This window comes from Procambarus clarkii, chromosome 48 (assembly GCF_040958095.1).
Source record: "Procambarus clarkii isolate CNS0578487 chromosome 48, FALCON_Pclarkii_2.0, whole genome shotgun sequence".
NCBI classification, from domain to species: Eukaryota; Metazoa; Arthropoda; class Malacostraca; order Decapoda; family Cambaridae; genus Procambarus; species Procambarus clarkii.
In genome coordinates, this window is record NC_091197.1 from 21,522,225 (window position 1) to 21,547,596 (window position 25,372).

General features: G+C 47.9%; 1 protein-coding gene across 1 annotated transcript in view; it reads left to right on the top strand.

Annotated features, from left to right (window-relative positions):
* The window catches only part of LOC123764810 (DNA-dependent protein kinase catalytic subunit), a 746,996-nt gene that overhangs the window by 198,683 nt on the left and 522,941 nt on the right, over positions 1 to 25,372 (top strand). The window contains exon 11 of the mRNA XM_069302649.1: positions 12,363 to 12,481. Coding sequence (XP_069158750.1) covers positions 12,363 to 12,481 — 119 coding nt within the window. The remainder of the gene's footprint in view (positions 1 to 12,362; positions 12,482 to 25,372) is intronic.

Genomic DNA, 25,372 nt, shown 5'->3' on the forward strand with positions numbered 1-25,372 from the left:
ACTGAGAAACTGAGCAGTAAAACGGACACACAGAGGCAGACCCCGAGGAACTTGTGGAAGGTAACCCCAAGCTCCAAGGGCAGTACTTACAAGGCACCTAGGGAAGGGAACCCTAGGCGCATGCAGCCCGAGTACTGAGGAATAACTCCTGGCTCTCGCATCCCTGGAGTACAGCAGCCACACACAAGGCACAGCGCCGCAAAAATACTGGAGCCAGAGCACACAACCGAGCTGATAGCATCAGCTACAAGAACTGGGGTGTTGATCGCCGGCGCGGTAGGTCTGGAGCTGCCCCTTCTCCCTCCCTGGGAGGGGGGGCTGTGCAGACAGCGGCGCAACGACGGATGACGTCATACTAGTTTGCTCGTTTTTGTTTGGGGAGTTCTATTTACTCGTTCGGCTTTTGGGTGCAATTTTCACCAGAATAGGGGGTTTGTTTTGGGACGCCTACCTTTCTGGGTGCCTAACCCGGTCGATGGCAGACATGGAATGCTTCCAATTACTCCGGGGTTTCTATTGGCCATTGCTCCCCTTGCCTCTCTAAAGGGGGCCAGGTTCTGGCTCGTAGTCCTATGTAGGCCTGTAAGAACTCCATACACATGACTGATGCCAAAGTTTGACATTAGCATATCAGCCTAGTAAGCTCCGGGGAGCCGTAGGGGCTCCCCCCAGAAAAAAACAGTTGAAACAATTTGAAAAACGGAAAAATGCCATAAAGGTTTGTTCAGTGTTTGTCGGGTAGGCTGCTCCATTATGACAATCTTTGTGTTTCAAATGTTCCATTTGTTTTGTATTTTTCATTTATTTCTCAATAATGGAGCAGCCTACCCGACAAACACTGAACAAACCTTTATGACATTTGTCCGTTTTTCAAATTGTTTCAACTGTTTTTTTTTATTATTTTTTTTATTTAAACATGGAGCAACCTACCTGACAAACACCAAACAAACCTTTTTGACATTTGCTCTTTCTTTAAAAAATTAATTTCGTTTTTCTACAAAAAAGTTAATGTTTTGCAACATCCCAGCATCAATAGCATCTTTAAACAAAGAAAAATAATTTATTTGCATCATTGGAGGCGCCCGAGAATGTGCGAGAAGCAGCCCGTAACCCCACCATGTGGTGTTGACATTATTCAAACGAGCGGTCGCCTAACGAGACAAATTGTCGACGATCGGGGTGTTCGTTACCCAAATTAGTCGCCATTTGAGGCGGTTGTCACTCGAGGTTCTACTGTATACAAAATGTCCAGTCTGTATGTGGGGGTGGATGGAGATGCCCCATCTCCATCAGTGTCCTCACCGCTGAGCTTGAGAATGCATGTGGCTCATGCACTGTAACATCTATGTCCATTTCATCATGACCCAACTAGCAGATATGCAATGTGAGGTGAAATCTCCACAGGAACCAGATTTTCAGTTCAAACAAAACGGGCAGATGCAGGGTTTTTCTTCTCGACTCTCTTCCCAATCTAATTCTTTACAGAATATAAATTAGAATATCTCGAGGGAAATTCTGACTTAGTCTAAAACAAATCTTCAGAATTAAATAAAGAATTTACACAACAGGTTACAATGATCACTCTAAAAATCTACTACTAATTGATTTAACTCAGAAAATTAAAACCTGAGTTCACATAGCTAGGTTTGATAGTGTAAACCGAGATTGGGAAAAGTTATAGATATCCTACTGCTGCTCTTGGGTTTCTGCCGAGAAGCCTTGCATTAACTTTTATGTTTATAAGAGTAAATCCTGGGCAGAGAAGCACTGGCTTGTTATTTTGCACATCGTCCTAGCAACAGACCAGTAAATGAAGATAGCCTAGCCTAATACTTTAAGAAAATTTTCTGGTCTGAAATTCAATTTACTGAGAGCAAACTCTTAAGCGATTAGTTATATCTAATATTATAACAATTAAATAATCCCATGAATTTTATATACTGTCTTAATTTGGTGTAAAGACCCCACTTTATTACCGAAGTCCCTGGAAGAAATAAATAAATGACATACAGTATCATCAAAACGTCGATTTAACAATACAAAACTGTCGCCACTATCCTCGTTAAGTAGAGTCCGGGTGCTCGGGTCAATATCTAGTGGTTGACCCAATTCTTCTTAGTTGGTAGTGAGCATAATACTTTGAGGTTGGAGCTGGGAGCATGTGATGCCCAGCCTCAGTTTAGTGCAATTTGTAGCACTGAATAGTCTGTACAACACTTTAGTACTCCCTAATTAATTAAATATTTCCCTGGAACAACACTTGTTGATCTTGCGATCAAAACAAAGCAAATAGTTCCTAATTATGGGATAAAACACACTGTCGGGTCAGCGATGAGTGAGCAACAATAACAGTGTCAGGAGCAGCAGATAAATAATGGTGACTCCATCTAGTCATTTGAGAGTTTGAGTGTTGATTTATTTGGTTTAATTAGTAATTAATCACTAATATGTTTATTATTTATTAAGTACATTAGCACCAAGTTAAGGTATTTTTGGTAAACTATAACCAATATTACTATTTTTGGATCGAGAAAAAACCTTGGTTAACAGCCTCATTAAATGCCTGATGGGTATGCTTAAGCTCATCAGGCGGGGCTCTGAGGTGCCTAGATAGGCACGAGTTTGCATTTAGGAAACTCTATATTGATAATTCTTAACATTACACTGTGGATATTTTCTACAAATGTGCCAGGCATAAGAAATGTGTTGCTGGCTATCAAACACTAAACCATATCAGTGTGTCTAAAGAGGGCATCTGGAACCAGAGAGAGAAAAGATCACTTAACCTGAATCACGAGAGCAAACCAAGCAATAGGTACAAAATACAGACTCCTCCCACTTGGGCCAGGGCCAAATATAACATACAACTAGCACAGAGCCAGTTTAACACTTTCGCGAGCCCGGGGAAGGTAAAAAAAAAAGCGGTATGTGCGCACGGCATTTTTGTCGCTTAAGCATAAAAACAAAAATGTGTATAATCTTTTTACTCTCCTGACCTTAGTTCTCGAGCTACGTATTTCATTTTGGTACCAACGTGTTCGCAATAAAATTCTCTAGAAGAACATCAGTAAACAAAGTCACAAAACGTATAGGGATACCAGCACCAAATACAGTGGTACCTCGCATAACGAATTTAATCTGTTCCATGTTCGTCATGTGAAACGGACGTCATACAAAACGAGTGTCCCCCATGTAACCAGTGTGATGCACTGTGTTTATTGTGAAATTTCCCCAGTGTGCATGACATCAAATGTTCCCCAAAATATAATTTTTCTTTGTAAAATGATAAATTACCGTCCCTGAACATGTCTATGTAAAAATAATTACCAAATTCCACTTACTTTGGCTGTGAGGGCGTGGACAAGGTGCACTGTGACGTCATCAGGGCCTGGTCGCCCGTGTGTGAAGCTCCCAGACACAGTCGCGCAGGCCATTCAAGCACCGCGTGTTGCCACAAATATATTTTCAAATATTTTTTCTATGCATTTCCAATGCGGTTTTATTTGTTTCTTTTATCGTATATGATGCATATTTGTGACCTTTACAATATGTATACAGTAGAATGTTCATAATTTTCCATGAAACTGTGATACATGTGTCAGTAATGTGTCCACAATAAATGTTTATTGTCACAATATTACGTGGTAAAAATTCACTAAAATTACAATATGTACAGTTTCACATACTATTTACACAGTAACACACTGTATTACACACTCAGTACTTTGGAGGTGCGTAATAGTCAACGAAGTAGTCCATGGTACACAGCACGACTTTGCTCTCCTTGCACCAGCTACAGATAGATTTTCGTTTCCTGTTTCATCGTTCTGTGTGCTTGCAAATAACGCACTCGCGTGCACCCTTGGCTTTAGTACTTGTAGGTGGTATGTAGCCAAGCTTGTAAAGCATAAAGTAGTATTGAAACGATTATAGGAAAAGCTCAATTTGTAAGGTAGTCTTCAAAAGATCGCTTTGTAAGGTCCCACACAGGAAGAGATTCAGCTAGCCTCAAAGAGTGTCCATCAGTCAGGAAGAGATTCAGCTAGCCTCAAAGAGTGTCCATCAGTCAGGAAGAGATTCAGGTATTCTTGAAAATATCAATGAACACCACCACCATGGAAGCCGCTAACACTGTTCATCTATGCTTCTTGTATCAGATGCATCATCACTGAACGCAGAAAACGATTCATCTATGTATCATCTATATACATTAGAGATGGCAAGGGTGGGGCTCAGAGCTACACCTGGATACGCTCGCTGTATCATCCTCATAGGTGCTGTATCACTGGCATCCGACCATTGTGTTAAGCCCTTATTGCGCCTAGCTTCACCAATGTTATGACCCTTATGTTCTTCAAACAATAGGGTCTGAATTGCACCGACTGAGCACAGTCTTTCAACACCGTGTGGGACAGGTGTTTGAGCGTTCAGTGTTTGTTGGGTAGGCTGCTCCATTATGACAATCTTTCTTTGTTTCAAATGTGTTCCATTTGTTTTGTATTTGTCACTTACGTCTCAAAAAGCCTACCCGACAAACACTGAACGAACCTTTATGACATTTGTCCATTTTTCAAATTGTTTCAACAGTTCTTTTATTTTTCGTTTTTTTTTTTTTTTTTTAAGAAACATGGAGCAGCCGACCTGTAGACCACCGAACAAACCTTTTTGACATTTGTACTGGTTTTCAAAATTCTTCATTTTTGTTATTATTTACATTTTTTGTATGTAAGAAACATGGAGCAGCCTACCTGCCGACCACGGAACGAACCTTTTTGACATTTGTTGTATATCAGACATTTCATTTCTTTTTTCCTACAAATACGTCAATGCTTTGCAACATCTCAGCAGTCACCCTTTTATATCCCAGCATCATTAGCATCTTTAAACAAGAACAACATAATTTATGTGCATCGTCGGAGGCGTCTAAGAATGTGCAAGAAGCAGCGCGACCCCACCATGTGGTGTTGACGTTACTCAAACCAGCGTTCGTCATACGGGACGATTTGACGCCGATCGGGCCGTTCGTTACCCAAAATATTCGTCTTTTGGGGCAATCGTTATGCGAGGTACCACTGTAAATAACTACAAAGATGACTCGCCATGAGCGCCCAACAGCAACAAAATGTTTTTACTCTTGGGATTGTTATAACCTCCACACTTGTCCTACAGCATTAATTTTGGTATCAATGGACTCGCAATGAAATTCCCAACACGGTGATATGAATATAAACGTAGAATAATGATCGCGGCCCACCCGCAAGAGTGTGGGAAGTGGTGAAATTGTTACCCGGTATCGGTGACGGGACGACACATGTGCGATACGGCGCTTTGAAAGTTTATACTTATTTCACTGTCCTGACATTATTATACTATGTACGTCATTCATTTTTGTGTCAATGTGTTCGCAATAGAATGTTCTATGAACCCGTAGGTAAAAAAGATCAACAAAGCGTAAGATAGAATAGCGCCAAATATAAAACAACGCTGGAACATATCAGTGAGCGTCAAACACACACGAAATGTTTTTACTTTTGTTATGTTTGTCAAGTTTATACTTGTTGCACACAGTTATTTTTGGTTGTACATTGATCGGAATAAAATTCCCTAAACAGACATATGCATATAATACATGATATGGGGGAAGCATTACCAGTATAAACGGCTAAAGTCACCCACCTGCAACCCGTTTGGGACACTCATGCAGACACACGCTACACCCAAAAAAAAATCTATGAAGGTTCGAGTCTACTTATGGCAGTTTATGTGATAGTGTTCATTCTGGTATCAAAATACTCGTTTCAGTTTGTAGTTCATGCGATTTTCAGAATCAACTGAATCGCTGGAGGTTCAACATTTGAGTCAGAGTCATCTGACAAAACCGTCTCGTCAAATGGCAGTGTGCCAGACATCTCGGGTTCTGATTCGGTTGCTGCTTCAGCTTGAGGTGTTGAAGTGAACAAAGGCTGCCTCACACCAGATGGTCCAGGAGTTTGCATGGCGTCAGCATAGGCAGGACCTGTGTCATCATTTATGTCTGAAGCGTGCCACAAGTGTTGAGATACTGTTGCTGTTTGAGGCCAATCTTCCGGGTCCCAGCACAATAGGGCCCAATTTGCCACCTCGTGGAACTGTAGCAATGTTAGCTTTTTTTGATCAGTTGTGTTGTATTTGTACAAAACAAAGGCATTATGCAAAGCCATTTGCAGGAAATAAAACGTTATCTTTTAGGTCCACTTGTGAGTTTTCCTGGTAAAATGGTAATACCATTTGATCGAAGTGATCCACACCTTTCATGAACTTATTGTACCATGCAGCCTAGTAGGAGAAAGAGAGCCTCATGGTGCGCAGTTTGAAACAAACCCAAAGTAAATCGGATTAAAATTGAATTTTATACAAATATTTTTTTCAGGACATCATTTTATGTCCACATCGCATAAGCGGGTAGGCGAAACAGGACTCCGGACGGAGTCCTGATCCGCGCAAAGTGTTAATCCTTAAAACACGCTCCACATTGGTGATCAAGTCCCAAGCACTACAGGTTCCTGTACTCATAACCGGGGAACTCGAAATAAGTTGGCCCAAGGGATGAGCCCAAAGGCCTCAAAGACATGGTTAAAATTTTGGTGGTGCAAGTTAAATACAGTATTAATCTGTCTCTAAAATTGGTGTAGATACTGTATTTTCTGGGGGGAGCCCCGTCGGCTCCCTGGAGCTTTACCAGGCTGATATGCTAATGTCAGATTTTGGCATCAGCCATGTGTATGGAGTTCTAGGGCCTACCAGGGACCACTGCCAGAACCTGGCCCCCTCAGAGAGGCAAGGGGAGCAATGGCTTATAGAAATCCCTGTGTGGTTGGAAGCATTTTATGTCTGCCATTGACTGGGTCAAGCATCCAGAAAAGTAAGTATTCCAAAACAAACCCCTATTCTGGTTAAAATTGCTACCAAAAGCCGAACTAGTGGATAGAACTACCCAACAGAAAACAAGCAAACTAGTATGAAGTCACACGTCACCGCACCGCTGTCTGCTCAGCTCCCCCCTCCCCAAGAGGGGGAAGGGGGAGCCCCAGACCTCCCACGCCGGCTATCCACCCATCAGTTCTGAAGCTGATGCTATAGGCACCGGTTGTGTGCTCCGGTTCCAGTAGTTGTTTCAGCACTTTACCTAGAGTGTGGTGTCTGTCTTTTGGGTGGTGCGTGAGCCGGGTGTGAGTCTCCAGTACTTGGGCTGCATGCGCCCAGGGTTCTCTTCCCTAGGTGCCCTGTAAGTACTGCCCTTGGGGCTTGGGGCCACCTTCCACAAGTTCCTTGGGTTCTGCCCCTGCTAGGCCATTTACTGCTTGGTTTTTGGCCGCTCTTTGTGTGCTCGGGTGTTCTGTCTCCCTTGTTCGCCTTAGGGTAAGGGGCAGTTTTGCACTGGTGGGGGCGCAGGGTACTGTGCAGCTTGTCTTTACCAATCATGGCGGCTGGCTCTGTTCCGCTTGGGTACGCTGTCCTCTTGCGGGGTTTTCTTTTTCTTTTTGTTTATCTACCTGGTGGGGGGTCTGCCTTCGTTCTTGCCCCCTTGTGTTCTGAGTGTTTTTCTGGTGGTACCCCCTGCTAGGTCCCCGTGAGTGTACACGTCCCGGGGGTTCAGCTCTTAGAAAGTTGTTTGGTAGCTTTGGTCGCCGGTTAGCAGTACCCTGCCTGGGATTACCTGAACGCGAGTCCTCTTATAGTAAACGCTCTTGACCCTGGGAAACCCCTGGGGGCGCGAGGGTCCGATGGATGTGACCCCAGAGTCCCCCCTTGCTTCCAGTGAGTTTGAGGGTTGCTCTCACCCTTTGTCTCTGGGTGACTCTCTGTTTTGCCTCCGTCTGCTGCCTGTGGAGTCAGTGATGCCTTCGACCCGGAGTCCTGCGAGTTTTGTTGCTCGTTGTGGCTTTGTTACCTGGTTGTGCTGACTAAGCGGGTGCGGCCTCTCACTCTTCTCCCTGGCTCCGGTATGTGTCCCATCACTCCGGGGGTGTCCTGGTTTCCAGCTGTGGGGAGGACGCTGAGGTTTTCCCTGTATCATGGGTGTGGGTCGCCTCCTTCGCCTCTGCCCTGCTACCCTGCTCTCCTGGGTGCCCGGCTCTGGCTTCTTCACCTGGCAGTGCTCCCAGGATCTTCTGGGCACTGTTGGGTCGTGTCACGTTCGTACCTCCGTTCAACAGGTGAGTTTCTGCGGTCTGGCGTCTTTTGACCGGGCGCTAGATACGGAAATTTATATACCTGTCTTTATTTAGGTATATTTCTGTACGATTGAGACCATTCGCACTCCAGTGACTGTCCCTTTTCAACACTTCCTGTCCCACTCATGTGCATGTCCAACCCTTGCTAGAGTCATTCAGGGGACCCACCTCTTTCATGTTATGAGGTTTGGGTTGTGGTGCTGGTTATGTACTCACCTGGGAGGGCTCTCCTGGTTGTGCTTGCGGGGTTTTGAACTCTGGCTCTTGGATCCCGCCTATATGGAAGGACTTGCGGGATAGTACCAGTGGAGTGCAGTGGTGCAATAGGCACAATCGGGGAATACACAGTATAACCATCAGAGGTCTGCGGTTGTTACACGTCCTGCCTGCGAGCATACACCAGATCGCCGATACATCCGAGGACTTTCAGGACATACTAGCCTGTTTTCGAATTGATGTTCCGGCCCATCCTGGTTGTGATGGGTATGTGGGCCGCTCCACGCAGCTGCCTGGTGGGCCACCCTCTGACCAGTCTAGCCTAGCCTAGGGCCGGGCTTGGGGTGTAAATGAACTCCCAGAACCCCATCCAGCGGGTATCGAGCGGGTTTCTCCGCCGTCGGTCGCCTGGTGTGCAGGTTCCTGGGCCTGCTGGGTTCTGTCGTGTCTCCGTTGGCTGTGTCTGGGGTCTGCCTGCTCCATTCTCTGCCTTTGCAGAAGCGAGTTGCTATTTACATGTTGCATGTTGCGGTGGTGCCTGTTGCTGCTACTGCACGTGTGCATTGGTAACATGTTTCGCGGTGGCGTGTCCTTGTTCCTGTGTCCAGTTGTGGTGTGGCACTTTGCTGCTGTTTTGGGCCTAGGGTTTGCATATGGGGGTTTGCTTGTTGTTTTTCGTGGTCTTCCGGTTCCTGACTTGGCCCTCCCATGTGCGTGGGGTTTCTGTCCCTGCCTGATTGTCCACCCCTGGTTGTTCCTGGGGTTTGTGCTTCAGCTCTTTCGTCCTTCCTCTCCCCAGTCGTTTTCCTGGCATCTCCTTTGGTCGGCTTTGCCTGCACTTGCTGCTGTGGTGGGGGGGGGGGGGGTTCGGGATTCTACCGCTCTCCTTCCTTGTGCGTTCCCTTTGTTTCCTCCTCTGCCGCAGGGGTGTTCTGCATGTGTTCCTTGGCTTCTTGGGCATTCTTTCAGCCAGTGTCCTATGGCACGCTTCTTTGTCTCGGTCTGTTGCAGTTGCTCGTACCCCTTGGTTCGGGTACTGTTTCTGGAGGCAACCCTTACGCCTTCTTTGGTTTTCCTGGCTTGCCCTACCGGTTGGCTTTTCGGGGCCTTGCGATGTCTCGGGTCGGACCAGTGGTTTCTGATCTCCTGACGGGCTTGCTTGCTTTGGGGAGTTTTCTGTTCGGCAGACGTTCCATCTCCTTGTGCCGCCTGGGTTTCGGTGGTCGCGCCCGGGATCTTCCCGTGGCTCCACCTTTTCCTGGGCTCGAAGGGGCCTTGTCGGGGCTGCTTCTGTTCTGGCTCGCGGTCTAGCCTCTGGTTGGTGGTCGGGTGGCTTCGTAGTAGGTGTTCCACCTGCGTACTTCTTCTTGGCGGCAGTATGGGGTATTTTGGCGGTCCTTCCTTTTCCTCGTCGTCTTGCCACATACTGTCGCCTCTTTTCGTGCGGCGCTGGCTGAGCTGCTTTGCCTTGCTTTCGGTCTTGTTGTTGTTTCTGCACTGTTAGTAAGCTGTCTCGTGCGTTGTTTCACCTCCGGCCTGTTCATGCGCCACTTGCACCGTCCTGGTCTCTGGTCAGCGTGCTCTGTCTTCTCCTCGGTTGGTGGTGCCCCTTCGGTTCCGGTTTGTTTTTTCGTCGGCTCTCTTTCCTGTTGGCAATTGCCTCTGGGGGTCGGGTCGCTGGGCTTCTTCCTCCTCCGCAGGGGTTTTCTGCTCCTTCGGTTTTAGTGTTTTGGTTGTTCAGTGGCAGCAGTCTCCATCTTTTCTGACACGGGATGGGGCTGCTGCGTTCTGGAGGGTTCCTTGGTTTGTTGGTGCTTGGTTGGTCGGGCCGGGGGTGTGTCGTGTTTTTGTGTTCAGTGGCGGCCCTCCGCTGTTATTTGCGTGCCGCGGCATCTGTGTCTGGGGTGCGTTTTGCGTTGATCCGGTTCCGTTCTTCCCAGGTTGTCAGCCGTGTTCTTGCGGCTAACCTGCCTGTAGCATTCGTGGCTTCGCTGCTCTCGCTGCTGTCTGAGCGACGTGTCCTTGCTGTCGTTGGAGCACAGATCTTTGGTGTTCGTACAGGGGCCTTGCTGCTCGTTGTCTTGTGTTGTTCCCAGGCCCTTTCAGGGCTGTGATGCCTTGGGTTAGCGTTTGCTGCCGGTTGTCTCGCTTCCATGGGGGGGTGCGTGGTGTCCGCCTCCCGGTTCCGTCCCTTTGACCTTCCTCTGTAGGTAGTTAGCTCCGGGGAGCCGATGGGATTCCGCCCAGAAAACCAGCGTTGACTGTAATGAAACGCCATTTTCTGGGTGAGACCCGCAGGCTCCCCGGCAACCCTCCCTCCCTCCCAGTCGGCGGTTTTTCGCATGTTTTGACATCCAGCCTCAGAACTGATGGGTGGATAGCCGGCGTGGGAGGTCTGGGGCTCCCCCTTCCCCCTCTCGGGGAGGGGGGAGCTGCGCAGACAGCGGCACGGTGATGTGTGACGTCACACTAGTTTGCTTGTTTTCTGTTGGGGAGTTCTATCCACTAGTTCAGCTTTTGGTAGCAATTTTCACCAGAATAGGGGTTTGTTTTGGAATGCTTACCTTTCTGGATGCTTGACCCAGTCGATGGCAGACATAGAATGCTTCCAACCACACAGGGATTTTTATAGGCCATTGCTCCCCTTGCCTCTCTGAGGGGGCCAGGTTCTGGCTGTGGTCCCTGATAGGCCCTAGAACTCCATACACATGACTGATGCCAAAGTCTGACATTAGCATATCAGCCTGGTAAAACTCCGGGGAACCTCCAGGTCTCACCCAGAAAATGGCGATTCATTACATTCAACGCTGGTTTTTTAAAAGGGTCTCACAATTTTTTAACATAATATACAGTGGTACCTCGGAATGCGAGTGTCCCTGTATGCGAGTTTTTCGGAAGACGAGCAGGATTTACTCCAAAAATATGTCTCGGAAGGCGAGGGTTACCTCGGGACGCGAGTTTGTTGATTGTTGTTTGTTTGTACAGGCCGACTGGCGCATGGTGGCATGGCGATCGCGCCTCAGTTTACCAGTGTCTCGTGTCCAGTGACTATCCCACCTGAATTCTTCACAAAGATTTACAGTTTTTTATCGTTTTTTTGGCCATTTGAGCATAAAAGTTGTCATTATATATCTTGCCATGGATCTCAAGAAAGCCATTGGTAAGGTTCAACCTAAGAAAATAGCTGTGAGTAGAGGCAGTAGAGGATGTCCCTTCTTGATTAAGAAAATGTGTGAAGTATGGGAAGAACTGCAAAGTTTTGTTGAAAAAACTCACCCAGATAAAGCTGTAGCAGGCCGTTGCATTGACCTTTTAAATGATAATGTGATGTCTTACTACAGACAAGTGTTAAAATGTAGGGAAAAACAAGTGTCATTAGATAAATTCTTAGTAAAACAAGCAAGTCCTAGTGGTATGCAGGCAAAATGTGCCAGAGTGTGCATACCAGTGAAGTCCTCACTGCCTGATGTGATAATGGAAGGGGACTCCCCTTCCAAACAGTAACTCCTCTCTTCCTCCCACCTCCTCACCATCTTCCATACGCCTACAGCATTCAACAGCAAGGTAAGTAATAACTTGAACATAGTTTTGTAGGTTTATTTAGATGAATTAGGTATAAAAATTTAGTTTGATGTGGAGTTTTTGGGGTAGTCAGGAACGGATTAATTCATTTCCTTTTATTTCTTATGGGGAAATTAGCTTCGGAATGCGAGTTTTCGGAATACGAGGCGTCTCCAGGAACCAATTAAACTCTTAAACTGAGGTATGCCTGTATGTACAAGTACAGGGAATGGTGGGGAATATTTGAATTTTGTTTTTTAATATTTTATATTTTATTCATCTTGAGATAAAAAAAAAAGATTTGTATTTTCAAGAATGTATAATATTTATTTTGCAAAAGTAGTTAATGTATGTCTCACCAATTTATTTTAGGTATGCCTGCAACAGTAAGGACAGAAATCAGTTCTAAGATATATGTAGAATTTATCAGCTGTGTTTTGGAGATAACAGAGAAGTTGGATTTGGACACATTTAAGCAAGAACCTTTAAAGGTGAGTTATTGATATTACCAGTATGACAAAGTTGAACTATTCAGCATTCAAGATTGGCTATACAGTATAATAGCCAAAGTGTTGCTTCTACTAGTTTAATTTTATTTGCTGCAGTGTTCATAGCCAGTGGGGCTGAAGCCTGTTCAAAACAGAAAGCACTGGTAGAAAATAAGTGTCTTGGAAATGACTAATTTACCTTATGATGAAATTTTATCCCACTTTCCTGTAGTAGTTTTTTAATTATTCATCCCTGAGAGTGGAATCAATAAGTTGGGCAATTAATAGGGTTGCTGTATATTTGCTATTTTCTGGGGGGAGCCCCGTCGGCTCCCCGGAGCTATCCCAGGCTGATATGCTAATGTCAGACTTTGGCATCAGTCATGTGTATGGAGTTCTTAGGCCTACCGGGGACCACGGCCAGAACCGGGCCCCCTCAGAGAGGCAAGGGGAGCAATGGCCTATAGAAGCCCCCGTGTAGTTGGAAGCATTCTATGTCTGCCATCGACCGGAACAGGCACCCAGAAAGGTAAGCGCCCCAAAACAAACCCCTATTCTGGTTAAAATTGCTACCAAAAACCGAACTAGTGGATAGAACTCCCCAACCGAAAACAAGCAAACTAGTGTGACGTCACACACTGCCGCGCCGCTGTCTGCGCAGCTCCCCCCTCCCCGGGAGGGGGAAGGGGGAGCCCCAGACCCCCCGCGCCGGCTACCCACACCTCAGTTCTTGAGGCTGATGCTATAGGCGATGGTCGAGTGCTCTGGCTCCAGTGTCGCTACTGCACTGTGCTTTGCGTGTGGTGTTAGTTTTGTGGGTGCGAGAGCCAGGAGTTATCTTCAGTACTCGGGCTGCATGCGCCTAGGGCTGCCTTCCCTAGGTGCCCTGTAAGTACTGCCCTTGGGGCTTGGGGCCACCTTCCACAGGCTCCTCGGGGTCTGCCTCTGCTGGTCCGTTTTACCTTTCGGTTTTTCGGCCGCCTGTTGGGCTCTTGGGTGTTCTGTTCTCCCTTGTTACCGGCAGGTAAGAGGCAGTTTGCACTGGTAGGGGCGCAGGGTGCTGCTCAGCTTGTATTTCCTGACATCGCGGCCGGCTCTGTTCCTTGGGGTTCGCTGTCCTCTTGCGGGGTTTTGTTTTTCTTTTTGTTTTTGCCTGGTGGGGGGTTCTGTCATTTTATTCAGTTTGTTTTTGCCCTTCCACTGTTCTCCTCGGTGGCGCCCCCTGCTAGGCCCCCGTGAATGTACACGTCCCTGGGGTTCAGCTTTAGAAGTTTGCTTGGTAGTTTTGGGCGCCGGTTTGCAGCACCCTGCCTGGGACTACCTGAGCGCGAGTCCTCTTAAAGTAAACGCTCAGGACCCTGGGAATCCCCTAGGGGGCGCGTGGGTCCGATGGATGTGACCCCGGAGTCCCCACTCGCTGTGTGCGAGTTTGAGGGTTGCTCGGTCCCCTTGTCTCAGGGTGACCCTCATTGTTTTTGCCTCTGCCACGCTGCCTGTTGGGTCGGTGATACATTCGACCCTGAGTCCTGTGAGTGTTGCTGCTTGCTTGTGACTCAATTTACCCAATCCTCTGATGATTCTATTCGGGTACAGGCGGCACGTGCGTTACAGTCTAGGTTTCGTCTGTTGCAACGCTCTCGGTTGGTTGCTTCCCCGGATGCCCCGGGGCTGCCCCGCTTTGCTTTTCGAGACCCGGACTTGGGGGTGGGGGTCGCTTCGATCCTGGTTCAGTCCGCACCTCCTCGTCCTTCCCCTTCTGTTGTTCTGGTCCCCCGCCCCTGCTTCCGGCCCCGAAGCATCTGAGGGTTTCGGGGTCGGAGCAGGGGTTACTTGATCTCGAGACTCGGGCAGCTTCGGAGGTTGCCCCTTCCGGGGGGGCGGCAGAGGCATTCGAGTCTTGTCTCCCGGCCGAAGCTTCAGGGTATGACCAGTGGGCCCCCCCTTCCTCCAGCTTTTCCGGCTGCTCCGTCCTTGTCTTGTGGGGTCGGGGCTTGGGGAGAGGACTCGGCCTCGGGTCCTGTGGTGACGGACCTCGAGGCTGGGGAGGGGCTGACTTGGGGGCCTTGGGCCCCGCTGGACCCCGCCTGGGTTTTTCTTCCCACTGAGCGGGGCTTATTGTTACAAGGAGTAGGGTTTTCTTTTCCCTCCCTCTGCGTACGAGTTGGATTTGGTGTCAGCCCCTCCCCGGGTTCGGTTCCGTGTTCCCCCGGGTACGTCGGTTCCGTCCTTCCGGAGGTTTTCGGCTTATCGCATCCAACCTGGTGTGGTGCGGCCTTTGCAACTTACTTCCTGTGTGACCCGGATTATGCCTCGGAAATGGATCCGTCCATGTTCAGGTTTGGGACTTCGTTCCCTTTCTGGCTCCGTTACGAGGTTCCGGAGTCGTCCTGGCTAGCAGACTGCCCCTTGTTTGGTCTGGATTCCTGGCATTCCTTCTGTCGTTCCCGCACGCTGGAGTGGCGGGAAGCTTCCACGGTGCTTCAGGTTTTCCTGGGGGGTTAACTTGAGTACCTGAATGAGTGCTTGTTTGCCCCTGCCCTTCCCCGCAATGTGGGCGTTATTCAGCTCCATGTGCAGGTTCCCTCCCTTTTGGTGGCGCTCGTTGCGGAGGACTTGCACGCCCGGGGCCTTTTGTGTTCGGCCTTGCGGTTCTTTTCCCTCCTGGAGCTGTCTTCGGATTGGCTCATGGAGGATGTGGGGACGCTTGGGTCCGTCCCGGGGTCCGGCACCTTGTCCTCGGCTGCGCGTTCGTCGGCTGCCTTGTTGAAGCTGTTCACGCCGATTTTGCGGGATGCGGTTTCCCTGTTCTATGCTTCCCATCTCGCGTGTCGGCAGGCGGTGCTGGGTTCCTCCGTGGAATCTGCTTGGCCTCTGGCTCTTAGGCATTCTTCACCTTTTTGTCCTCTCCTGTTTGGGGAGTCGGCCGTGGCGCAGTTTATTCAGGCTGCGTCGGCGGCTTGTCGTCAGATGTCGGACTTGTTGGTTCTCCGGGGGTCCCGGGGTGGGTCTTCCCGGAAAGGTCGTGCCAGGGCTCGGGGTTCCTCTCGTCGTGGTAGGCCTCTGGTGTCAGGTTTGGGGTTGGCTCCTCCTGCGGACCCTCCCTCGTAAGGTCGGCGCGGTGTTCGCGCTGTGCGGGGTTCTGGGTCTCGTAAGGGTCGCCGGCCCTTTCGCGGTTTGCCCCCTTGATGGGGCGATGGGGGGGCGGCTTGCGCTGTTCGCCCGCGCCTGGTCCCACGATTCGTGGGCCTTTCGGGTCGTGTCTCGCGGCCTGCGGTGGCGTTGGGTGGCCCCTCCCCCCTTTGGAGGGTCGGGGCTGGCAGGGCAGGTTTCTTCCCCTGCGCTCTGTCGAGTCATCTTGGAGTGGGTACGCTTGGGCGTCGTCGAAACGACGTCGTCCCTCAGATGGGTTTCCCGTCTGTTTCCGGTTCCGAAACGGGACTGCGCGGACCTGCGGTTCATTCTGGACTTGTCCCGTCTGAACCCCTGGGTTCATTGCCCCTCCTTTCGGATGACTACGCTGTCTCAGGTTCGGCTCCTCTTGGAGCCGGGAGCTTGGATGGTGTCCCTGGACCTCCGGGATGCTTATTGGCATGTCCCGATTCATCCGCGGTTCAGGGACTGGCTCGGTTTTGTTGTGGGGCGTCTGAGTTACCGCTTTCGTTGTCTCCCGTTCGGGTTGAACCTGGCACCTCGCGTGTTCACGCGCCTTACACGGGTTGTGGTGGCTCGTTTGCGTCTCCTAGGTGTTCGGGTGTTGGCCTACCTCAACGACTGGCTGGTTTGGGCTCCCAGCCAGTCAGCTTGCTTGCTAGCCAGGGATTTGGTTCTTTCCCAGCTCGCCGAGTTCGGGTTCTTGGTGAACTGGAGGAAGTCCCATCTGGTTCCCTCTCAGGTTCGGACTTGGCTGGGTCTCGTGTGGGACTCTCGAACCGCCTCCTTGTCTCTCCCTCCGGAGTCTCTCCTGCGGCTGCGGTCCCGCCTTCGTCTGTTTCTGGAGGGCCCTCGGGTCACCCGGCGGTTGCTCGAGGGGCTGTGCGGGAGCCTGAACTTCGCGATGGTGGTCTACCCGCCGGGTCGGGTTTGGCTTCGACGGCTGTTCTGGTTCCTTCGGGGTTCCCCCTTCCGCCTCTCTCGCGATCGCAGAGTTCGACCCCCGGGGGCCTTGCGTCGGTTGCTGCGTCACCGGCTTCCTCTTCGGGTTTCTCGGGGTTCAGTGCCTTGGCGCCTACCCGAGCCCTCGCTCGATGTGTACACGGATGCGTCGTCTCTCGGCTGGGGTTTTGTGTCCAGTGCTCACCAGGCCGGCCAGGGGCGTTGGGGTCCGTCCTTCCGTTGAGCTCACAGCACGGTGCGGGAGTTCGCGGCAGTGTGGTTTGCTCTGGGGAGGATTCGGGTGGCCCGCGGATCGACGATTCGGCTCCATTCGGACTGCTCTCCGGTGGTTCATTGCCTGAACCGCAGGGGTTCGATGCGGTCCTTGTCTCTTTGGGGTTGGTCGCTTCGGGTGACTCGTCTGCTGAGTTCTCGGGGTTTGGCTCTCCTGGCGGTTCACGTACGGGGCGTGTCCAACGTCTTGGCCGACGCCCTGTCTCGCTTCGTTCCCCTCTCCACGGAGTGGACGGTCGACGGCGAGTCCTTCCGTTGGCTTTGCCAGACGTTTGGGCGCCCCGAAGTGGACCTCTTCGCGTCGGCGTGGTCGCGGCGTCTTCCCGTTTATGCGGCGCCCTTCCCCGATTGCGAGGCCGTCGGGGTCGATGCCTTTCGGCTAGACTGGTCGAGATGGGGGTTCCTGTACCTCTTTCCCCCGGTTCGGCTGTTGCTCCAGGACCTGACTCGCTTAGAGACTTACCGGGGGAGAGTTGTCCTTCTGGCCCCTTGGTGGCCGGCCCAGCCTTGGTTTCAGGCGCTGGTTGCTCGGTGTCCGAACCCGAGGGTTTTCCCGCGGCTCCGCCTCTTTCAGTAAGATCGGGCCGGTGCGTCACGTAGCTGGTTCGCTCTTCTCCTTGAGTCTTCGCGTATGGTTTTTTTGACTCGAGTCTATCATCATCTCTATGGTGAACAGGTGGCCTCCTTGTTGGTGTCCCACCTGAGGGCTTCTTCTCGGCGGCAGTATGAAGTTTCCTGGCGGTCCTTCCGTTTCTTTTTGCGTCTTCGTCGTGTTAGCTCCTTGTCTGTTCGGGTGGTCTTGTCCTTCCTCTCGTGGTTGTTTCAGGACCTTCATCTTATGCCTAACACTGTCGCTTCGTATCGTGCGGCGCTGGCGGAGCCGCTTCAGCTTGCTTTCGGTATCGATGTTACGTCTGCGCCGTTTCGCAAGCTGTCTCGTGCATTGTTTCACCTCCGGCCTGCTCATGCGTCGCCTGAGCCGTCTTGGTCTTTGGACAGAGTGCTCGCTTTCCTTTCATCTCCTCGTTTCGTTGTGGCCCCTTCGGTCCAGGATTGTTTTTCCAAGGCACTTTTCTTGTTGGCTTTGGCCTCTGGGGGTCGGGTAGGGGAGCTTCATGCTCTCCTCCGGCGCAGGGGTTTCTGCTCTTTTGGTCATGGTGATTGTTTTGTTCGTTTGCAGCCGTCTCTTTCTTTTCTGGCGAAGAATGAGACTGCTGCGTTCCGGAGGGGTCCATGGGTGGTTGATGCTTGGTTGGTCAGGCCGGGGGTGCATCATGTTTTGTGTCCGGTTGTGGCGCTTCGCCGTTATTTGCGCGCCACAGCTTCTGTGTCCGGGGACGCGCTGTGGGTTGATCCGGTTTCCCTTCTTCCCTGTTCGCGGGTTCGGGTCTCTCAGGTCGTCCGCAGGGTTATTAGGTCCAGCCAGCCTGCGGTCTATCCCCGTGCCCATGACGTTCGTAAGTTCGCGGCTCTTGCTGCCGTCTTTGGGAATATGTCTTGGTCTGATATTCGGGCGCGGGGATTTTGGCGGTCAAACAGGGTCCTGGCTGCTCGTTACCTTGTGAATGTCCTTGGGCCTCGTCGGGCCTGTGTTGCTTTGGGTCGGCAGTTGCAGCCAGTTGTCTCGGCTTCGAGTTGAGGGGTGAGCGACGACCGCCTCCCGGGTAAGTCCCTCTTTTTCCGTCTGTGGGTAGTTAGCTCCGGGGAGCCGACGGGGCTCCCCCCCAGAAAACCAGCGTTGAATGTAATGAAACGCCATTTTCTGGGTGAGTCCCGGAGGCTCCCCGGCATCCCTCCCTCCCTCCGGTCGGCGATTTTTCGCGTTTTTGACATCCAGCCTCAAGAACTGAGGTGTGGGTAGCCGGCACAGGGGGTCTGGGGCTCCCCCTTCCCCCTCCCGGGGAGGGGGGAGCTGCGCAGACAGCGGCGCGGCAGTGTGTGACGTCACACTAGTTTGCTTGTTTTTGGTTGGGGAGTTCTATCCACTAGTTCGGTTTTTGGTAGCAATTTTAACCAGAATAGGGGTTTGTTTTGGGGCGCTTACCTTTCTGGGTGCCTGTTCCGGTCGATGGCAGACATAGAATGCTTCCAACTACACGGGGGCTGCTATAGGCCATTGCTCCCCTTGCCTCTCTGAGGGGGCCCGGTTCTGGCCGTGGTCCCCGGTAGGCCTAAGAACTCCATACACATGACTGATGGCAAAGTCTGACATTAGCATATCAGCCTGGGATAGCTCCGGGGAGCCTCCGGGACTCACCCAGAAAATGGCGTTTCATTACATTCAACGCTGGTTTTTTTTTTGTTGGTGCTGAAATATATTTGAAGCGTGTTGGGAAGGTTCTGTACGTAGTCAAAGTTGAATGAGACATTAACCACTGTGCTGCGCCGAGTTTATTGTGAAATTCCCCGGGTGCGCATGAAATAAAGTGTTCCAAAAAATTATTTTTTCTTCATAAAATGATAAATTCCCTTCCCTGAACATGTCTATGTAAAAATAAATACCAAATTCTGCTTACTTTGGCTGTGGGGACGTCGACAAGGTGCGCTGTGACGTCATCAAGGCCTGGTCGCCCGTGCCTTAATCGCCCAGACACGGCCGCGCGAGCCATTCAAGCACCGTGTGTTGCCACAAATATATTTTCAATTATTTGTTTTATGTATTTCCAATGCGGTCTTATTTGTTTTTTTATCGTATTTGATGCATATTTGTGTTCTTTACAATATGTTTACAGTAGAACGTTAATAATGTTCCATGGAACTTGTGATACATGTGTCAGTAATGTGTCCACAATAAATGTTTATTGTCGCAATATTACCTGTTAAAAATTCACTAAAATTATAACATGTACAATTTCACACACTATTTACACAGTAACAGACTGTATTACACATTCAGTACTTCGTAAGGGAGTAATAATCAACAAAGTATTCCATGGTACACAGCACGACTTCGCTCTCATTGCACCAGGTACAGATAAATTTTTGCTTCCTGTTTCTTCATTCTGTGTGTTTGCAAATAACGCACTCATGTACACCCTTGGCTTTAGTACTTGTAGGTTGTATGTAGCCAAGCTTGTAAAGCATAAGGTAGTATTAAAAAGATTATAGGAAAAGATCAATTTGTAAGGTAGTCTTGATCGCTTTGTATGGTCCCACACAGGAAGAGATTCGGCTTGCCTCAAAAAGTGTCCGTCAGTCAGAAAGAGATTCAACGAGCCTCAAAGAGTGTCCGTCAGTCAGGAAGAGATTCAGGTATTTTTTAAAATATCTATGAAAAACACCCCCATGGAAGCCGCTAGCACTGTTCATCTATGCTACTTGTATCAGATGCATCATCACTGAACGCAGAAAACGACTCATCTATGTGTGAGATTTTCTTTTCTTTGACAATTATCAAAAGAATTAATTCCTATTGATGTTACATTAATCGCAACTACCTCGCAAGAGAGGCAGACCTTAAACAGCAAGAGCTGCCAGTGGTAGATATTTAATCTTAAAGCCTAAGATCATTGGACCGCGGGAGCAAACTGCCAGGCGAAACCACACGGGTAACACCTGTCACTTAGGTCGCTAGCTCCTCCTAGTTAACAAACTAATAAAGAGTAGCCGACGGATTCTCACTTCTTATTTATAGAAGTGTGGTGCTGTGCAATGGACTCGAGCTTTAGATACAGACTTGATATGAACATAAGCAGGCAAAGCGTTGCAGAACATGAAATGTGGGGCAGTAATATTGGAAGGTTTGACGTAAACGACCGTTTTCTATAATATAACAATTTATTCACAAAAAAAAAAAAAAGGACTACAACAACAAAGAGTTTGTTACTTTACTGTCACTCCAGTGGCGCATTCAAGAACAGCTATTCAACAGCTTGATGGACCCACGGTATCCTTATCCCGTCGTCGCTGACTGACTAATGACACTAACTGAACAAAGTGGTGCCCACTGGTAACGCAAGCTTGCAATCAATATTGTCACGGCTTCACGGTGAACAAATACTATAATCACAAAAACTTGACTGGTGCTCCCTGCTCTCAACGAGGTACCAAGTAACAAGGCGGTTAATCCAAGAATGATAACCCCTTATAGAAATCTTACGTTAACACTTGTCTCTCAGGACAATCAACAACAGCAGTTATACTAATTGAATTTAAACAGTTACGTTAATACACACGTGTCTCAATGACACTTAAATGGCAGCAATAACTCGTAAATCAAATAATTACATCAACTTGAAAGTCAAGCATTTGGTGAGTAATTCCCAGTTAATTACTGAAAACAACAGCCTATTAATTCAGACGAGTATTGATAAATCATACTGTCTCTCAACTGACAGTTTACTTCCGGTCTTACGACAAGATTACCGTAACGAGGGTAGACTACTGTACCACACAAGGTTACAAGACACTCCATGTAAACAACAACATTAACACCTTGTGAATTCACTAAGTGGCGGGTACTAATTCTCCTTAATTAGCTACGAGTGCTTAATCCCTCTGTCCCCAGACAGATCTGATCAGTCCAACGAATTACAACAGCTTAATTACAGCACAATTGACTCTGATCATAACAGACCGGTCAACCCCTTACGTTAATCAATTAACGTCAGCTCGTTAAATCGTTAACACTACGTTAGTCTTCACTTGACAATTCCTCCACTGTGTGAACTTCACTGTGACTGTTACCATTACACGACTCTACATTAATCACAACAATGTTCAACAAAACAACAATGACCTCGTTAAGTAAATCGTGACCCCCGGTGACGTTAAATGACTTTAATTCTCACGGAATCCTTCACAGTACACATCGCATTCCACCAAGGACACAACTTGTCTACAGTTTACACACGGTACAACACAGTACATCACAGTACATCCTTGCCACTCACGGCAAAACTTGTAAATGATTTCCCCAGTAAATTATCCACCAATAATTCACTCTTTACCACAACATACCAGTAAAATAGATGCTGGCCAATATAATAATAGAATTATTTATAACCAAGGAAAACCTCCCTGTTACCACTTTCACTGCTGAAAAAAGGGAATCAAATTACAGCGAATTACATACACGGCACATAGAGCAAATGGAAACAAATAAAGATCACTTTACTCCACCACTGAATGTGTCTCTAGGTGTCCTCACACATCAACCTCACAGTTGGGCTCAACCTCAACTTGGTGACGGCAAACAGGGTAAACTCACACGTCTCTAATTCCCATTCACCTCACTAGGTGGTTGACTGGGACAAAGGACAGACAGAACACTGGGTGCGAACCAGCTTCAGAGTATTATTACCCAAAATGGAAATAGTGTACTTACATCAATCTCGCGGGCCCGCCATACACACACATACATACACAATAACCTCACTTCCACTGCTGCTGCTGCTGCTGCTGGATGATGATGTAGGCATCCTCACTTTGTACACGTGGACGGTTGGAACACGGGGATAGCTCCACATGTACATGTCCTCCACATAGGAGGAGCTAGATAGTAAACGTGAAGGTCTTATAACAATAATGAGAGAGATTATAGCGAGAGCGGATAACGATAGATCACGACTGTTGATAGTCGGTGACTTCAACTTGAAATCCATAGACTGGGAAGCATATGAAGCTAAAACAGAAGATTTTTGGACCTGTAAATTTGTAGACCTCATCCTGGAAACATTCTTGTATCAACATGTTAAACAAGCTACGAGGATGAGGGAAGGGGACGTTCCCTCCATGCTAGATTTGATATTTACCAGGAAGGAGGAAGAGATATTTGACATTCAGTACCTTCCTCCCTTGGGTAAAAGTGACCATGTCTTTTTGGGAATAAAGTATGCAATGCGTTATAAGCTGGAAGAAAATAAGGAGGTTGAAGCAGTTGAAAAACCAGACTTCAGGAGAGGACATTATGGTGACCTTAGAAATTTTTTTAGTGAGTATAATTGGACAGACTTGATGCTAGGCAAGGAAGTGAATGAGATGTATGGCAAGTTTTGTGAAATATATGATAAAGGCACAAAAAAATTTATACCAAAACAGAGATGCAGGACCAGAAAACAGGATTGGTTCGACAGAAATTGTGAGAGGGCAAGAGACCAAAAGACACAAAAATGGAATCAGTATAGGAAGAGGCCAAACCCCCAAACATACCAGCGATACAAAGATGCGAGAAACAATTATACAGCAGTAAGGAGAGAGGCAGAAAGAAATTTTGAAAAAGGGATAGCAGATAAATGTAAAACAGAACCGGGCCTATTCTACAAATTCATAAACAACAAATTGCAGGTAAAGGATAATATCCAGAGGTTGGAAATGGGAAACAGATTCACGGAAAATGAAAAGGAAATGTGTGAAACATTAAATGAAAAGTTCCAAAGTGTGTTTGTACAAAATGAAATCTTCAGAGAACCAGACACAATAAGAATTCCAGAGAACAACATAGAGCGGATAGAGGTGTCTAGAGATGAAGTGGAAAATATGCTAAAGGAGCTCGGGAGGAACAAAGCAGCTGGCCCAGATGGCGTTTCACCATGGGTTCTGAGAGAATGTGCATCTGAGCTCAGCATTCCACTTCACCTGATCTTTCAGGCATCCCTGTGTACAGGAATCGTAGCAGACGTGTGGAAACAGGCTAACATAGTTCCAATCTACAAAAGTGGCAGCAGGGAAGACCCCCTCAATTATAGACCTGTATCATTAACAAGTGTAATAGTGAAAGTATTGGAAAAGCTAATCAAAACTAAATGGGTAGAACACCTGGAGAGAAATGATATAATATCAGACAGACAGTATGGTTTTCGATCAGGAAGATCCTGTGTATCGAATTTACTCAGTTTCTATGATCGGGCCACAGAGATATTACAGGAAAGAGATGGCTGGGTTGACTGCATCTATCTGGACCTAAAAAAGGCTTTCGACAGAGTTCCACATAAGAGGTTGTTCTGGAAACTGGAAAATATTGGAGGGGTGACAGGTAAGCTTCTATCATGGATGAAAAATTTTCTGATTGATAGAAAAATGAGGGCAGTAATCAGAGGCAATGTATCGGAATGGAGAAATGTCACAAGTGGAGTACCACAGGGTTCAGTTCTTGCACCAGTGATGTTTATTGTGTACATAAATGATCTACCAGTTGGTATACAGAATTATATGAACATGTTTGCTGATGATGCTAAGATAATAGGAAGGATAAGAAATTTAGATGATTGTCATGCCCTTCAAGAAGACCTGGACAAAATAAGTATATGGAGCACCACTTGGCAAATGGAATTTAATGTTAATAAATGTCATGTTATGGAATGTGGAATAGGAGAACATAGACCCCACACAACCTATATATTATGTGAGAAATCTTTAAAGAATTCTGATAAAGAAAGAGATCTAGGAGTGGTTCTAGATAGAAAACTATCACCTGAGGACCACATTAAGAATATTGTGCAAGGAGCCTATGCAATGCTTTCTAACTTCAGAATTGCATTTAAATACATGGATGGCGATATACTAAAGAAATTGTTCATGACTTTTGTTAGGCCAAAGCTAGAATATGCAGCTGTTGTGTGGTGCCCATATCTTAAGAAGCACATCAACAAACTGGAAAAGGTGCAAAAACATGCTACTAAGTGGCTCCCAGAACTGAAGGGCAAGAGCTACGAGGAGAGGTTAGAAGCATTAAATATGCCAAAACTAGAAGACAGAAGAAAAAGAGGTGATATGATCACTACGTACAAAATAGTAACAGGAATTGATAAAATCGACAGGGAAGACTTCCTGAGACCTGGAACTTCAAGAACAAGAGGCCATAGATTTAAACTAGCTAAACACAGATGCCGAAGAAATATAAGAAAATTCACCTTCGCAAATAGAGTGGTAGACGGTTGGAACAAGTTAAGTGAGAAGGTGGTGGAGGCCAAGACCGTCAGTAGTTTCAAAGCGTTATATGACAAAGAGTGCTGGGAAGACGGGACACCACGAGCGTAGCTCTCATCCTGTAACTACACTTAGGTAATTACACTTAGGTAATTACATGTGTGTATGAGCTATGAGTGTGTATGGTGTGTGTATGAGCTGGAGGAGGCAGAAGTCACACTGCAGCAAGCTCCTGGAAATATCGAATTACCTAAGTATTGGGCACAGGTTGAGGGCTACAGTGGTGTCCCAGGTTACATAAAGGTTCAGGGAAGAGTAAAAGCAAATAAAATACAATAAACAAGTAAAAGTGAGTGAAAATAGCCGAGTGGAAAAGTTTGTTTTGGTCTAGAACAAAAACAAAGATGGCCGCCGCCACCACCCCCACTGAGAATGTAGACACACCAACAGATGATGGTTTCAAAGGATTCTCAACACAAGATATAAGGAAAGGAGGTGTTCTTGGCAGGTTAGAGATAATTGAGGATATGCAAAAGAAGTATGAAGAAAAAGTGCTTAAATTGGAAGAGGACAATGGAGCTCTTTGGAGTGAGCTTTGCACTCTAAAAGGTAGTATGCTTCAACAAGGTAAGATTATTACTG